The sequence below is a fragment of the Hypomesus nipponensis genome, chromosome 11 (assembly GCF_054491055.1).
Source record: "Hypomesus nipponensis isolate SF chromosome 11, ASM5449105v1, whole genome shotgun sequence".
Lineage (NCBI taxonomy): Eukaryota > Metazoa > Chordata > Actinopteri > Osmeriformes > Osmeridae > Hypomesus > Hypomesus nipponensis.
Genome location: NC_140371.1, coordinates 3,220,139 through 3,238,541, shown reverse-complemented (window position 1 = coordinate 3,238,541; position 18,403 = coordinate 3,220,139). Strand labels below are relative to the sequence as shown.

Here is an 18,403-nt window from a genome sequence, read left to right as displayed (position 1 = left end):
AGAGTGACAGAGGCAGAGGCAGGATGGGAGTCGGACTAAGAGACAGAGTGGGGGACAGGGGCAGAAGCACAGATCGAGGCAGAGGGAGAGTGAAGGATAAAGGCAGAGGGAAAGAAAGAGATAGAGGCAGGATCAGAGTGTGAAACGGAGTCAGTGTTTAGTAGAAAGCTCACCGGAGGGCCTGGGAGACCAGGGCTGCCTGGGGGTCCTTCACTCCCCTGGGAACACACACACACACACACATACCCACGTCAGTTAGACATTTTTTCTAAACACAAAACCAAACCCTTCCAAGCTTTGTAACTTGCAAGCCCATTCATCCACCACTGTTAATGCACAATTTCAAATGGATATAATATGAAATCCTCTCTAACTGCTGATCTCTGAGAGCAGGCTGTGCTCTGCAGACACTGGCAGAAAGGAGCCTTTTTCATTCTTTTCAACACACAAACAAGAGCTGAATGCATAACTGTATTATTTATGGTGCTGTAGTGACTATAAATAAAATAAAATAAATAAGCCATTGTTTTCATCTTCCAGTTTCAGAGCCTGTGGCACCCACAGAAATGCACACACACACACACACACACACACACACACACAAACACACACACACAGTTTTATCAGCCTGTGGCTTGTGGAGGTGCTGTGACAAAAACAATATGATAAATAAGACACAACATCCTGTATTTACATTAGTCTATGTATAGTACACACACACATGCCATCACACACACACACACACACACTCACTCCAACACACACACACAAACACACACACACACACACACACACAAACACACACACACACACACACACACACACTCACTCCAACACACAGCCGTGTTCATGAAGACTTTATAAACTCACCCTGTCTCCTTTAGGTCCTGATTGGCCCTGGGGACCTGGCCTACCCATAAGCCCCTGCAACCAGAACACAACAGAAGTGAACTATGACCTTCGACTCACCTCACCTTCTCTGGACTCCATCACCAGCCTAGCCTGGCTGCCAGCCCAACTTAGCCCCGCACACACACACATTTGGTCGGGAAGTTGGGTCTGGAGGGGCTCGTATTGGGGACAAACTACAGTATATAAAACCACGAGCTGGTCGGAACAATGAAATTGCCAGGGCGGGCTTTATGCGATGATGGACAGATGATCAACAGTAACGTAATCAACACGGAAAAGCGCTTGCGTTGAATTAGTTTCCAACAAACAACATATTACGTTGCTCTTGGTTGGTTGTAGGTCTATCCAATTGAGCGAAGAGGCATTTGTTTTACGAGTTCGGTTGAAACACGCCCCATAGTCACAGCCTAACGGAGAGTTATCAGACTCATATTCTGACTAGAAGTATGAGTATGACAACGTCAGGCTATCACCAGCTACCATGAGAGACCACAATCTCTGCCAGGCACAGATACGGATAAGATGCAGTTACCAAATAAAGCCACAAAGAAGTTGAGAGGTATAGCTCAGAGGTTTTAGACTTCAGATCACAAGGTTTCTGGTTCAAATGCCCCTCTGTATCTTAATCTGGAATTAGGGCCTGCTAATTGAATACCTTGCACGTTATTGTGTGAAGGAATGAGAATATTCTTTTAACTGAACATCTTTCCAGACCCTTGGAAAGGTCAAGGGTTGGGGTCAAGGTTTGGGGTCAGGGGTCAGGGTCAAGGTCATCAGAGAGTGGACATCTATGAGGAAGGTTGTCTTACGATTGAGCCTTGACGACCGGTTGCTCCTGGTAACCCTGGAACACCCGGAGAGCCCTGGAACAGACCAGAATAAGCAAGGATTGTTGAACTCAGTACTGGTACCATACTATGACTGTGATGACAGTGTTAACATCAAACACATACGCATGTACGTATACACTGTCAATACACATTTCAATATGTATGCTTGGTGTGACTCCACCCACCTCATCTCCCTTGTCTCCTATTGGTCCAGAGAACCCTCTCTCTCCTTTCACCCCCTGCAAAACGAAACCACACGTCATTTTGGAGCGTTGTGCGTTACTCACAAACAGACATGTAGGACCACAGCTTGCATGCTCCACAACCTACAGACAATACCCACCTAAACCTGTAGTCTGTACAAGACAAGCACGTGCATGTTTAAAAAGTCAGAGATTCTATACCAGCATAACAGCATGTCTCGCTCTGTCTGTGACACACAATATGGGAACTGATGTAGGTTAACTTGGTAGAATTCATAATATCTTTCAAAAAATTGACAATTTTTCCTTTTTTCCTCTAAGAGGCTGATAGGCTGTGATTGACATGGTGTGTTTGAGGTTGAATTGACCAGTTTTGCTGCTGCATGGTAGGAATAACACCCTGCACACCAGGGTCCAGGCTGTTTACCAGCTCCTTTAGACAAACGCTGCAACTAATGTTCTCATATTAAATGGGAGTTTCAAATCTGCCCCTGCTGTTCTGTAGACCTGCTGAGTAGAAGACTTGTGACGGTAAACGGACTGCATTTATATTGCGGTTTTCAACTTCAGAAGCACTGAAAGTGCTTCATAATTATGCCTCTCATTCATCTATTCACACACACACACACACACACACACACTCACACACACACACTCACACACACACACACACACACACTCACACACACACACACTCACACACTCACACTCACACTCACACACACACACACACACACACACTGGTGAAAGACACCAGCCTGCCTATTAGGGGCAGCTCAAGGTTCAGTGTCTTGGTCAAGGACTCTTCAACACATGGCCTGAAGGAGTTGAGGATCAAACCGACACACTTCCTCCTCTCACTCTGGGGGCAAACTGCCCTGTCCAGGACCAGTCATGTCAACCCTGCATCCACACAACCTTGCCTCCATGGCAACACCCCCCCCCCCCCCTCACGGAACCATCGGGGTGACGGGGTTGGGAACACAAGCGCATTCTTTTAAGATGATTTCTCGCTGCTGAGATGTAGAGGTCGTACGAATGATGCACCAGCATGTTCCCACTCTTTCTACTGGATGTAAACATATTTCTACTGGATGTAAACATCATTCTACCGAACATGAATATTGTTCTACTGAACATGAATATTGTTCTACTGAACATCAACATTCTTCTACTACCCCCCCCCCCCCCCCTTCCCCCAGTAGCGAGCACCACTACTACATGGCGGCGACAAACAACGGAAAATGCTGCATGGCACCGTCTCAGCAAGCAGGGGTGCCTGCAGCAGCCTGAAGGGGGCGCTAATATGCCAATTCCCCACAAACTGAAATGATAGATCAGAGAAAACCGCACTGAGATTTTTTTTTTATAAGCTTGTGCGCCCCCCACGTGACATGAAAAAATGCCGCCCCGGACGGCTTCCCGGTCTGCCCGTGCCTAAAACCGCCCCTGGAGGAGAGGATATGATGGGAGTCTTACTACTGTGTACTGGGATTATACACGATTCCATGATGGGAGTCTTACTACTGTGTACTGGGATTATACACGATTCCATGATGGGAGTCTTACTACTGTGTACTGGGATTATACACGATTCCATGATGGGAGTATAGACTGTATACTGGGATTATGCACTACCTTGTACTGGTATTATAGACTACTGTATGAGGAGATTAAGGACTACTGTATGACGGAATGATAGACAACTGTTCGATGGGATTACAGACTATTGTATGATGGGACTATAGACTATCGTATACTGAGTGTAGACTATAGTACATTGGGATCATGGATTTGTGGATACAGAAATGATAAACGACTGTACATTGAGATTATAGATGACTGTACATTGGGATTATAGATTACTGTACATTGGGATTATAGATTACTGTACATTGGGATTATAGATTACTGTACCTTGGGTCCCTCTTTGCCAGGATGTCCAACAGGACCCCGCACACCTGGATCCCCCTGTTAAACATGGACACAAACCACACACACACACCACATACACACCACATTACACACCACATACACACCACATACACACCACATACACACCACACACACACCACATACACACCACACACACACACCACACACACACCACACACACACACCACATACACACCATACACACACCACATACACACCATACACACACCACATACACACACCACATACACACCATACACACACCACACACACACACCACATACACACCACACGCACACACCACATACACACCATACACACACCACACATACACACCATACACACACCACACACACACACCACATACACACCACACACACACACCACATACACACCACACACACACACCACATACGCACCATACACAAACCACACACACACACCACATACACACCACACACACACACCACATACACACCATACACACACCACACACACACACCACACACACACCATACACACACCACATACACACCATACACACACCACACACACACCACACACACACACACCACATACACACCATATACACACCACACACACACCACACACACACACACTAAATACACTCAAAAACACAATACAGAGATAGAATTCTCACACACACACATTTGTTTTACTAATCTTGTGACATCTCATTCAGTCTCATTAAAAATAGTATGTTCATAACCCTAAACGTGTTTCTAACCCTGATCCTAAAACCTCTGGTCCCCACGAGAATTGAAAAACACCCCCCCCCTCCCCCCCCCCTCCCCAACCCCCCCCCCCCCCCTCCCCCCCACACACACACACAAAGCTTGCAAAAACAACCACATGGTTACCAGATGAGCAGCGACGTGTGCTATTCCAGTAACTAGAATATTGGTGGCGTGTGCCTCATCCTACCTTGTCCCCCAGCAGGCCCTCAGGTCCCGGGGCTCCCACGCCACCCTTGTCCCCCTTCAGACCCTCAGGTCCAGGGGCTCCCATGCCGCCTTTGTCCCCCTTCAGACCCTCAGGTCCCGGGGCTCCCATGCCACCCTTGTCCCCCAGCAGGCCCGGCAGGCTAGGGGACCGCGTCTGGCACGCGCCGCAGGCGTTCTGCCAGGTACACACACACACATAAACACACATATAAACACACACATAAACACACACACACACATTAACACACATAAACACACACACGCATAAACATACACACACACACACAAACAGACAGGGCAGCAAGTGTAAGTGGTGATAGCATGGCACCGGTACATTTATTCTCATTATACTGTGTGTCATCATACTTACCTGTGCACTTGTGTGTGTGAGTGTGTGTGTGTACGAATCAGGAGAGTATGTGCATCTAATCTCACTGATTTACACAGTTACTGACGTACACACACACACATTTGCTCACACTCATGAACTCAAAAACACATTTACTCAGGTACAATACAAACTCAAGCACAGACTAACTGAAGTATGTAGTAATTTAGCTTGAGTAGAGTGAGGTGACTGTCTTCAACTGAACTTTGAAACATGAATGAAAAAAACACCCGGTGGTTTAAGGACACACAACAGCTAAGCACAAATTGTTTCCAAAATGTTCACTCAAACCTCTTTTCATGAACCTCTCAGCAGAAAAAAATCATCTTTCTATACCAAAATAAAGAGCCTTTCAAAAACTAAAAACAAGACAGGAGAGTGTTGGGCTGTGCCTCTCCAGTTGTGCGCCCGGGTGTGGCTCTGACACAGCTTCCTGAGGACCAGGCACACAGTGCCCAGGTGTGAATCTGACACAGCTTCCTGAAGACCAGACACACAGTGCCCAGGTGTGGCTCTGACACAGCTTCCTGAGGACCAGGCACACAGTGCCCAGGTGTGAATCTGACACAGCTTCCTGAGGACCAGGCACACAGCATCCATTAGAGGAGAGGGCAGCCATGTCTAACGTAGGCGATCTGCCCACCCAGGCACCCCGAGCCACAGACTGTGAAGCCTGCCAGCCGTCTTCCAGCAGCTAGGGAGCTGGAAACTTGAGCTGTTTAGGAGTGGAAGAGAGGAGGATATTTCTGTGCAGGAATAAAAATGATCTCTCCCCTCTCCCGCGCTCCTTCCCTTTCTCTTCTCTCTCTCCCTCCCTCTGACTGTCATGCTTCAAATCCTCCGTTTAAGCAGATTCCCATCAAACAACTCTGCGCCCAGCAGTGAGGGGATGTGACCCCCATCTCGCTGCTCTCCACCTCCCTGACGCTCTGTTTCTCCCTTCATCCTCACATGCCCAGCCCCCAGCAGTGAGGCCAGTCAGCAGTGAGGCCAGGCAGCAGTGAGGCCAGGCAGCAGAGAGGCCAGGCAGCAGTGAGGCCAGGCAGCAGAGAGGCCAGGCAGCAGTGAGGCCAGGCAGCAGTGAGGCCAGGCAGCAGAGAGGCAGGCAGCAGTGAGGCCAGTCAGCAGTGAGGCCAGGCAGCAGTGAGGCCAGGCAGCAGAGAGGCCAGGCAGCAGTGAGGCCAGGCAGCAGAGAGGCCAGGCAGCAGTGAGGCCAGGCAGCAGAGAGGCAGGCAGCAGTGAGGCCAGGCAGCAGTGAGGCCAGGCAGCAGTGAGGCCAGTCAGCAGTGAGGCCAGTCAGCAGTGAGGCCAGGCAGCAGAGAGGCAGGCAGCAGTGAGGCCAGGCAGCAGTGAGGCCAGGCAGCAGTGAGGCCAGGCAGCAGAGAGGCAGGCAGCAGAGAGGCAGGCAGCAGAGAGGCAGGCAGCAGAGAGGCAGGCAGTAGAGAGGCAGGCAGCAGTGAGGCCAGGCAGAATCAGGCCCTAAACACCATCTTTTCCCGTCCTTTATTTGCGCTGCTCGTTCTCCCTTTCTTCTGTCTGCAGAACCACGGCAGCAGGAGGATCAATTATATCTATCAATGGTCTGTCACACACTCACACACAAACACACACACACACACACACACACACTCAGACACACACTCTAACACACCTGCACACACACACTCACAAACACATAGCCACGCAAGCACACACACACACACACAAACTCTCATACATTCATGCACAGCAGGGAGCTATCTTCTCTGCTGAGTTCCTAACCAGACTGATTCAGAGCTGAAGACGAGAAGGCTTTCATGTGTAAAAAGAACTGGCATTCATCACGCCGCAACTGTAATTACAAACACAGAGCAGGTAGTGTGTCTTTGTGTGTGTGTGTGTGTGTGTGTTTACAGTATGGTTGTGAGAAGGCTGGCTGAACTGGGACAGTGTTGCCTCTGTGGACAGTTCCCACTATGACCTGATGAGGGCACTCTGGGACTGTCATCAACAGACAGCAATTAGGTAGGTAGGGAGGTAGGTAAGTACTTTATTGATTCCGAAGAGACATTTCGGTGTTAAAGCACACCATACACACACACACACACACACACACACACATACACACAGACATACATAAAGATTGAATACAGGCATGGAGTAAGCTAAAAGCTAAAACTCCATCTGTCCATTAGGAGGATTTGCAGTTTGAGAGTGGGTGTTTGAAATGTGGGACAAAAACTGCCTCCAGAATGTCTGCTTTAACACTGTAACATCTTGAATATTTAGACTGGGAGATGGACGGCAGAGCAGTACCTTGAGCAAAACACTCAGATCTCCAACGATCGGCAAGGCAGTCTGAAGAAGAAAAAGAGAGAGAGAGAGAGAGAGAGAGAGAGAGAGAGAGAGAGAGAGAGAGAGAGAGAGAGAGATAGAGAGAGAGAGAGAGAGAAAATGAGAGAGAAAATGAGAGAGAAAATGAGAGAGAAAATGAGAGAGAAAAAAACATTAAAATGCCAGTAAACCTTTTCAGAAACATGTAACAGTGCCACTGATCCTTATGACCCCTCTTAAGCCATTAGTCTATTTAGTTCTGTGGTTTCTTTGACAAAGAACCTTTGTGAGTCATCTGCTCGCCACTGGACTGCCTGTCCCAGTATTTCAGTCCCTGATCACAGTACATGGCAATACTGAACTCTTACAAGCCATACTTGGGACTGAATACAACTATGTACAGTGATAGAACAACCTGCTGAGAAGGTTCCAGCCATGACCCAAAGTCATTCCAGAGAGACTCCAAAACATTTGGGATTGAACCCATAAAGGCTTTCATTTGCTTGTTGGTACAATTGGGGTAGAGTGTAGTACAGTACAGTAATGTTTTCTATACTACAGTATGTGTGGGTGTGCATTAGTATTGTATTATAATGTATACAATACCTTGTATGGGTGTAATATAGTGCTGAAGACTAATATATAATATGTTTGGGTATAGTGTAGTACAGTAAAAACATAGTATATTATGTTTGGGTATAGCGTATTAGAGTACAATAATGTACATTGTGTTTGGGTGTAGTGTAGAACAGTATACAACTGTATACTGCATCTAGGTACAGTGTAGGACATAATAATCATGTATACTGTGTTTGGGTGTAGTGTAGTGCAGCATATTCATTCATAGTGTATTTGGGTGCAGTGTGGGACAGTATCATAAGAGAAGGTTGTGATGTCGCAGCCACGTAAAGGCTGGTATCAGCGTGGGTCCAGCCGCCGCCCTCAAAGGACCACTGGCACCAAGGACAGCTCCCGAGTGGACACCTCTCATTGCGCACGGCTGGCGAGGGATAATAAGACACACCTGCGCCGAATTAGACCTCGTCAGCCGTGCCATATAGAAGCGAGACCAGTCCAGTTTGCGGGGGAATCACAGCTACAGCTACCAGAGACTAATCTCTCTCCTTCTTTCCCCAGACTCGGCCGATGAAAGCGGGCACGGCCCCCTCCCTCGCTAAAATACCACGGAGACAGCACAGGACGGACCCCGGGGTCCGACCCTTCTTTTTGTTTGTGTTTTGTCTCTTTTTTGCCGACTTTCTTTGTTTTACCACTTTAACGGGCCACCGGACCTTGTCTGCCGGGTGTTCTAAGTTGATTTTGGCTGGAATATAGAAGCTACCACTTACTCTCCGCCCAACCTCTTCTCTTTGCCACAAGGTGTATTTGGGTGCAGTGTGGGACAGTATCGTAAGAGAAGGTGTATTTGGTTCCTCACCCGTTCCCCAGGGGGGCCTGGAAGTCCTGGGAGGCCAGCACGGCCAGGGGAACCCTGACAGAGAGAGGGAGAGAGAGAGAGACCATGATGGATACACTGAGCAGAGTAGAGCAGAATAGAATACAGCAGAGCAGAGAAGAGTAGTGTAGAGCAGAATAGAATATAACAGAATAGAGTAGATTCGAGCAAAGCAAAGAAGAGTAAAGCAGAGAAGAATAATGTAGAGAAGAGCAGAGCAGCCCTGCCACTCGCCTCTTAAAGAGGGTCATGTTCAGCCAGTGTGACTGTGCTGCTGCACCATGCTGAGTATACTGAGGAGAGAATCCCAAAGAGAAAAGCTTGTTCTTTTATCTGCAGATGATTCTGTGTTCGTCTTCCCATGCTGTGTGCGTGGGTGACAGGGAGCCATACAGGAGGAGGAGAGCAGGAGGGAGGGAGGGAGGGAGGGAGGGATAGAGGGATTGAGTGATGGAGGGGTGGAGGGGTGGAAGGAATTAATGAAGCATAGAGGCCTAGGTGGCTGGTATGAATGGGCTCACAGGGATGAGCCCTTTTAAAAAAGTTGAGAAAATTATTGTTCAAAAAACTTACGACAGATTGTTTAAAATGTTGGTGGCACCGAGGGCAGCAACACCAAATAGTCACACGAAAAAAGAAAAACAAATCTAAATGGGCTTATTGTTTCCAGCCCCAACGCATCAGCTCCCATTCATCTTCATAGTGTGTGTGACAGGCTCTGAGGCACGCCCCCTTGATTGGCTGCTCGTTTGTGCTACAGGCCACACTGACATTTGACCAATGACGGCCAGGGGTGCTGCTGTACAAGAGTGAGTGACAGGTGTCTGGCACGCCTTCTTGATTTGTCGCTCATGTGGGCTAAATTCATTCAGCCCAAACAGGCCGTTGACTTTTTGACTGATGACAGCAGACGTATAGACAGTACAGTCAGGTGCTAGTGGTTCGTGTGTGTGATAGTCAGTAGAGAATGTGATCGATGACATGGCTGGCATTAGCAACATTTTGAATTATGTGGATTATTTAATTCTTTATCTGTTTTCTTCGTTTTTTTTGGAAGAAAAATGTCAAGTAAAGCAACTTGGGATACTCCGTCCAAATGTTGAAATTACACAAAACTACAAACGACTAAATCATACAATTTGTGTAAGTTGGTTTGAAAGACAGGACTGGTAATGGCAAGTGTAGCTAGCTAAGAATGAGCTTTTCTGTTGTTGTTGGCATCTCGGATGCAATTCTGCATTTGCTGCAGCGTGAACTATTGATAAATGTATACTAGCCTACACTTCTTTAGTCCACCCACCCAATATCACCACCAGCCGTCACTGCATGGTGGGATCGGTCGATGGAAGGATGAAAGGAATGAAGAAAAGAGCAATGAAAGAGGGAAGGAAGGGAGGGATCTCACTCACCTCTCTTCCAGGCACTCCTGCAGGGCCAGGTAGCCCGGGGGTCCCTACAGGCCCCTGGAACACACACACACACACACACACGCACGTACACACATGTATGTGTGTTACACACAAACATGAACACATGAACAAACAAATTCCATCCAGTTCCACAACAATAATGATGTCATTGCAGGACCCAGACTGTAAGTGTCTTGTTGAAACACATGAAGAAGCCGTCTCTGAACATTCCGTCTTTATCAACTGAGTCCAAAGCTCTCTTCTTGGGTTTCTTAAACATTTCTGTACGAGAATGTGTAAGTATCTATGTGTGTATGTGTGTGTGTGAGAGAGAGAGAACATGCGAGCATGTGTGTATGTGTGTGTTTGTGAAAAAGGTGTGTGCATAGGTGTGTGTGTGAGCCGGTGTATGGGTGTGTGTGTGAGCCGGTGTGTATAGGTGTGTGTGTGAGCCGGTGTGTATAGGTGTGTGTGTGAGCCGGTGTGTATAGGTGTGTGTGTGAGCAGGTGTGTGTATAGGTGTGTGTGTGTTAGTGTGTGTCTTTACCTGTACCCCTGGCTTTCCCTGTGGTCCCATGGGCCCCTGTGAACACATAACACATCTTGTTAAAACATACACCATGCTGAACACACACACACACCTGCAGAACACACACACACACCTGCAGAACACACACACACCCTGCAGAACACACACACACCCTGCAGAACATACACACACCCTGCAGAACATACACACCTTGCAGAACACACACACACCTTGCAGATCACACACACACCCTGCAGAACACACACCCTGCAGAACACACACACACACACGCACACCCGGTAGAAAAACAGACACGCACACACACGGTGAAATCTGCTCTTCGTTTTTCACATCCTTCAGTCCATCAATCCAGTGCTTCCAGCCAGGCCTATTGTACAAAGAGCAAACGGTCTCTGGTGACGAGGGCATCAGATAGTGTTGTAGTTGGGCTCTACACAGAATGTGATCTTTCACCTGCTCTATGAACCTGTGTTCTCTAGCCCAGAGGCCTCTTCCCTGGAGGCAGATAGCCCTCCTACCCACTCAGCGTCTGAGGCTGGCCCACGGCCAGAACAGAGGAACACACACCCCTCAATGTTCATAGACGGCCAAGTTGCCCCCCCCCCCCCCAGTACTGATGATTGTGAATGCAGGCAGTATCGATGTCTGTGTTTGCGCATCTGTATTTCAGGACCTGGCCTGACCACCTGGTTTTCAAGCATTGCAGCAGCTTCATGAGTTAAGTAGCTTGACAAGAGTTTTTACAGAGCATTGTTAGAATGTATCTCAGTTAGGGTGACCAGAAGCATGACCCTGAACAGCAGGACACTTGGGTCCAAAAAGGAGGACGATCCAAAAAGTTGTTGACCGGGGGGATGGGGGGGGGGGGGGGATGGGGGGCGGGCATTAGTATGAAATTACTGTAAGACAATAACATTAGTCATTTTAGTAAGTAAACATTTGTCATTTGAATACAAATTCAATTCTTCAATACAAGTGCACTGATTTTCGGTTGATGTTTCACAGCATGAAATGGTTTGGTCAGCTCAGCAGCGGTTGTTTCATCTTCCTCTGTTGTGTTTGGAGCAAAAAATGATGTTAAGGAAGAGTGCCCGTCAGAACCAGCATTATCCTTGTGCTGTTCTGTAGCGGCATGCCGCTCTAAAGCCCCTTTCCCCCTACTGCTCACGTCTATATCACTGCCACAGAGCTTACAGAGTGGAGTTCTAAACTCCACGCAGGTTTGAAGGAGGTCTTTCTTTTTGGCACTGAAGCCCATGCGAGTGGTAAATTGCGAAGCAGGAAGGATCAAAAAGGAGGACAAAAGGGCGAAAATGAGGGTACGCAACAGCGGTCCGGACAAAGGGCTGGAAAACCGGACTGTCCGTACAAAATCCGGACGTCTGGTCACCCTAATCTCTGCCGTGCCCCCTGCCAAAACGTCCTTTGTGAGTTTCCATCCTTTAATGTGGTTCCACTCGCCAATGACTCGGTGAAGTCTGATGACGATGTTTTTCGCCCCTTCGCAGTTCACACCGACCAGACCAGCACCAGCATGGGGCTTTGTGAGAATTAACACACAAGCGTAAAGCCAACGTGCTCTTCACTGAACCCTCTCCAAACCATCCATCTCCCTGCCAGCTGCTCCTCCTGCTGACTGTCCAAATCCCTCTGCCTCTCTCTCTCTCTCTCTCTCTCTCTCTCTCTCTCTCTCTCTCTCTCTCTCTCTCTCTCTCTCTCTCTCTCTCTCTCTCTCTCTCTCTCTCTCTCTCTCTCTCTCCCTCTCTCTCCCTCTCTCCCTCTCTCTCTCTCTCCCTCTCCCTCTCCCTCTCCCTCTCCCTCTCCCTCTCCCTCTCCCTCTCCCTCTCCCTCTCCCTCTCCCTCTCCCTCTCCCTCTCCCTCTCCCTCTCCCTCTCCCTCTCTCTCTCCCTCCCTCTCTCTCTCTCTCTCTCTCTCTCTCTCTCTCCCTCTCCCTCTCTCTCTCTCTGTCTCTCTCTGTTCTGCCAGAGTTCCGCCCCACCATTATTTGCAGCTAGACGACAAATGAAGTTTGAACTCTTTCTGATGGTCCACCTCCTGCCCCAGACCTCCTGACCTGACAGCTGAAAACCACAAGCTCTCTTTCCGTGAGCTGAGGAAAATCTGTTGGAACTGCCAACCTTCAAAATACCTATTTTTCACCACATTTAGGATGGATGGAAATCACCAACATTTTATGTTTTTGTTACGTGAACCACCGTGTAACCACCAGCAACGCCCATAGCAACAACACTGTAGGTACACACATCATTTCATTACAGTCCAGTAATGAACAGTACACGTTACAGTACAAAAATCAAAGACTTGGTACGACAGATCTTAGGTTTTCCAGTGGCACTACATCCACTACCGCTTCCACCCCTCCCCCATACTGGGCCTTTTTACACTTTCATGATAACCTATACCGCTATCATCCGCAGCATCCGGTCGCACACACGCAGACTGGACAACAGTTTCTACCCAAGGGCCATCAGGCTTCTGTCTGGTCATTGACATAGTCACTGATATGCAATTTTGCACTATTGCACTGTACTCCACTTAGGTTAGAATAGGTTATAGGGTTGAAATAAGTTTTATGTGCATTTAGGGTTAGTATAGTGTATATTTTTATTGTTATCTGTAATTTAGGGTTAGGGTTAGGGTTTGTATATTTAGGAAGTTTCACTTATTTAAGCTCAGCATATATGTAAATTATGTTCTGTGTACTCATATGTTATGTTATGCCAGGTGCTTGCGTTGTCTTGTCTTAAGAATTTCAATGCCCAGTCTGACCTTGTGTTGTTATGTGTACCTGATAAATAAAAGACTTGTACTATTACTTAAAGGCAGGGTAGGTCATGTTGTTGAGAAGCACGTTTTGTCATATTTCCTGAAATAAAACTAGAGAACAATTAATTTAAAGGTTTGACTGTGACATTTAATTAATCCAATATCTGTGGGCGTCGCAGGCCTGTAAAAAACAGGACTAATCATCAGTCAGACCGGCACTAATGATTGGATGGCTTTCGGGCCAAATGCTATGATTGGACGGGCCACTTGTTTGTCTGTCTACCTACCTCCCGGCAGTAGTCAGGCAGAGCATTCATGTGTTTTAGAGGAGTGACTTCGAAGGTGGGGTGGGATATATTTGTTTGAATCCTTTCAAACTCTGGCTAAAATTGGTAGATTTGTAAAAACTTTCCTTTCCTGCCTTTAACACCATTGAATTGCCATTTACCATAACAATTCCTACACTGCACCTAATGTCTGAATTGTTACATGGTGGTGGATGTACTGTAACTCTAGGGATAAATGATGCAGTAACTCACTGACTGGCCCAATGTTTTCCCTGGTTTCATCCATACGCTAATGAGAGGAAGACGATCAGATGAATTCTCAACCATACTGTAAATTGTTGCCTGGGAAATGGACAGTAAAGTGTTGCCTGTTAGCCTCTCTAACTGTAACCTTGCTGTAAAGTATTGAATGGTAACCTAATTGTAAAGTATTGCCTGGCAACCTTACTGTAAAGTGCTGCCTGATAACCTTACTGTAAAGTGCTGCCTGATAAGCTTACTGTAAAGTGCTGCCTGATAACCTTACTGTAAAGTGCTGCCTGATAACCTTACTGTAAAGTGCTGCCTGATAACCTTACTGTAAAGTGCTGCCTTATAACCTTACTGTAAAGTGTGGCCTGATCAGTGGCAGTCCTAGCACATTTTGCGCCCCGGTCGAGCTTCTCACTTCTCGTGTGCCTCCCCATGTGACATGAAAAAATGCCGCTCCGGGCGGCTGCCCGGTCTACCCGTGCCTAAAAGCACCCCTGGGCCTGATAACCTTATTGTAAAGTGTTGCCTGGTAACTTTACTGTAAAGTGTTGCCTAGTAACCTTACCGTGAAGTGTTGCCTGGTAACTTTACTGTGAAGTGTTGCCTAGTAACCTTACTGTGAAGTGTTGCCTAGTAACCTTACTGTAAAGTGTTGCCTAGTAACCTTACTGTGAAGTGTCGCCTGAAGTGTTGTCGTCTCTACTCACCGATGATCCAGGAAGGCCAGCGCCAGGCTCCCCTTTCTCCCCTGGGTCCCCGGGGACCCCAGGGACACCCCGCTCCCCCTGGAGGTGGGAGGGGAGAGGGGACGGGGAGGGGATGTGGGGTGAGGTGAGGGGGGAGAGGAGAGGACAGTCGTGTCAGACGTAGAGGCGACATGCAGCAGAATACGACAGATGACGGTGACTCCAGGTGTGGGTTCAGACTGTATATAAAGATGGACGTCACGTCTCCCACTGCACACAAATGAAGCCAAAATATCCCGGATACGGATGCTGCCTCTTGCGCTGGCGACGTCATATGGAGCCAGAGTCTGCACAGTAGTGATTGGGTGGTGGAGCCGTGGTGTTGAGGTCCCACCCATGCACTCGCCCGATCCAATCACAAGCACCCTCCCCCTGAACTCTTTACAAAGCCTGGCTGCTCAGATGTTAGAGCCGGGGTGGGGAATCGGGAGACTTCCCGATGGGCCGCTTCACGTTTGGGTCGGTCTGGATTTATTTTTATTTTTTTACGTTTGTCACGTTAGTATTATCTTCTCTTAAAGTAGGCTACACACGTTCCGCATTCTGACACCTCAGCCTCTGCATGGGTTGTACCATGTGAGGGAGTTCTCCCCTCCCAAATAGAGTTGGGCTGGGTTGCATCTTTTCAAAAAAGTTTTCTCAGATAGCCTACCGATAGCAGGGCGGGGCGGCCCTACCGTAACGATACGGGTCAGGGAGGATGGATGGGAGCAGAGCTGGAATGATGGCATCACTAGACAAGGTTTTACCAATTGAAAAACGTCTGTTTATTTTACATAAAGCTCAAAAACTATTTTGCGCTCAAATAATGGCAAAGAAAATTTGCTTGCGCGCTCTGCGCTCGCATCAAACCCTTACGTCCTATGTTGGGGCTAAGATCCGAATGTTTACAACGTCTGGCTCTGTGGCTGATTAACACTCGGATAGTTAAGCAGTCTGGTGGTATCCATATAAAACATAATATGATCCCTTTCTGTAATCACGATACCCCCCAGAAAGGTTCACTGCACCCCCAGTCAAAGCAGGCTGCGTCCGGCCCTGTTTGGTGTACAAACTAAGTGGGCCGGTCTTGGCCTTGACACTCCCGGGCTGAAGAGTAGCCCCACTTCGGCCGGCCCTGGTTAGAGTTCACGGGCTTTCCCGCTGGTTGTACTAGGACTGAAGGCTTGTCAAAATAACGTCAATACAACTAACCACACAGTCATTATAAGAAAACACTGTATACAAAAGATATAAGTAACGTCATTTTCATCATCATTTAAATCAAACATAAATCTCAACTTGATGGATCTGCTAAATAATTTATCTTTAGCTCATTGACTATGCTTTAGCTAGGTTAACCCCACAGTCTGTGGTTAGCACATGCATTGAATGTTGGCAACTGGTAGTTAGCAATGCAGCACACATTCACTCAGAGCAGCTGTCAATCACAGCTGTCAATCATGACATTTCACCCTATCTTTATATCAGCAAACTATAACTAAATAAATACAAACTGATCGTAAAAATAAACATCTTTGGGAAAAACTCCATCTTTACATACAGTCTATGGTTTACGTAGTTCCTCTGTAGAGGGAACCTACCTTTGGCCCTCGAGATGCCCTGGGTCCTAGTGCCCCTTCGCCCTGTGAAGCATGGAAGCAGCAGTCAGGAGACAGACACCTCCATCAGTACAAGGTTCACGCACACGCACATCCCCCCACACACGCACACACACACATATATTATTATAAACATCCCCCCCCCCTCATCCATCAGTACAAGGTTCACCCCCCCCCCCCCCCCCCACACACACACACGCGCACACACACACACTATCCATCCACTGTCGGTCCCAGGCGGACCCCGACCCTAGCTGGCTGAAGCACCAGCATCTCACTGGGATGGAGGCTTCACCTTGTCCCACACTACGCCACGGTCTTCTAACAGCCTCAGTCTGAAGGCAGGGAGTGAGAGAGGGGCTGACTGGGTGCAGTGCGCTGGTGTTGGGGATGAAGGCCGCTGGGAGCTGTATTTCCTGTGGCCCTGAGAAGGGGGATTGATCTGTGCAGTCAGCACGGCTCCCTGCTACCAGTCCAGCTCTTCCTTATGCTAATGAGGCCGCCCCAAAGTTGGCTTCCCGCCCACGCAGCACTTCTGAGGACAGAGTTAGCTCCTCGTCCCTGCACATGGAGGGCAGTATTCAGGACGTTTGGGGGGACGTCGGCCTCGTGTTTCTGCTCTGGGGGATCCGGGACAACAACCATCTCAAGTTTGTTCCATAGGAACAGGAACACCTGAACTCAGAACACCTGTACTAACACCTGTACTCTGAATGACTGTACTAACACCTGTACTGACACCTGTACTCTGAATGACTGTACTGACACCTGTACTAACACCTGTACTAACACCTGTACTAACACCTGTACTAACACCTGTACTCTGAATGACTGTACTGACACCTGTACTAACACCTGTACTAACACCTGTACTAACACCTGTACTAACACCGGTACTCTGAATGACTGTACTAACACCTGTACTCTGAATGACTGTACTAACACCTGTACTCTGAATGACTGTATTAACACCTGTACTAACACCTATACTCTGAATGACTGTACTAACACCTGTACTAACACCTGTACTAACACCTGTACTAACACCTGTACTCTGAATGACTGTACTAACACCTGTACTAACACCTGTACTCTGAATGACTGTATTAACACCTGTACTAACACCTGTACTCTGAATGACTGTACTGACACCTGTACTAACACCTGTACTAACACCTGTACTCTGAATGACTGTACAAACACCTGTACTAACACCTGTACTCTGAATGACTGTACTAACACCTGTACTCTGAATGACTGTACTAACACCTGTACTCTGAATGACTGTACCAACACCTGTACTAACACCTGTACTAACACCTGTACTAACACCTGTACTCTGAATGACTGTACCAACACCTGTACTAACACCTGTACTCTGAATGACTGTACTGACACCTGTACTAACACCTGTACTAACACCTGTACTAACACCTGTACTCTGAATGACTGTACTAACACCTGTACTCTGAATGACTGTATTAACACCTGTACTGACACCTGTAGTCTGAATGACTGTACTAACACCTGTACTAACACCTGTACTAACACCTGTACTAACACCTGTACTCTGAATGACTGTACTAACACCTGTACTAACACCTGTACTCTGAATGACTGTACTGACACCTGTACTAACACCTGTAGTCTGAATGACTGTACTAACACCTGTACTAACACCTGTACTCTGAATGACTGTACTAACACCTGTACTAACACCTGTACTCTGAATGACTGTTGTAAGAACACCTCCACTAACACCTGTACTC

General features: G+C 47.7%; 1 protein-coding gene across 14 annotated transcripts in view; it reads right to left on the bottom strand.

Annotated features, from left to right (window-relative positions):
• LOC146267706 (uncharacterized) overlaps positions 1–18,403 on the bottom strand; it is a 132,724-nt gene that overhangs the window by 31,691 nt on the left and 82,630 nt on the right. For 13 of the 14 annotated variants that reach the window (XM_084709758.1, XM_084709767.1, XM_084709757.1 and 10 more), the window contains 12 exons: positions 16,617–16,658; positions 14,995–15,072; positions 10,959–10,994; positions 10,412–10,465; positions 8,985–9,038; positions 7,529–7,570; positions 4,826–5,020; positions 3,863–3,916; positions 1,928–1,981; positions 1,722–1,775; positions 871–924; positions 174–218 (listed from right to left, as the gene is read on the bottom strand). In XM_084709758.1, coding sequence (XP_084565884.1) covers positions 174–218; positions 871–924; positions 1,722–1,775; positions 1,928–1,981; positions 3,863–3,916; positions 4,826–5,020; positions 7,529–7,570; positions 8,985–9,038; positions 10,412–10,465; positions 10,959–10,994; positions 14,995–15,072; positions 16,617–16,658 — 762 coding nt within the window. The remainder of the gene's footprint in view (positions 1–173; positions 219–870; positions 925–1,721; positions 1,776–1,927; positions 1,982–3,862; positions 3,917–4,825; positions 5,021–7,528; positions 7,571–8,984; positions 9,039–10,411; positions 10,466–10,958; positions 10,995–14,994; positions 15,073–16,616; positions 16,659–18,403) is intronic. The other variant, XM_084709765.1, reaches the window with a different exon arrangement.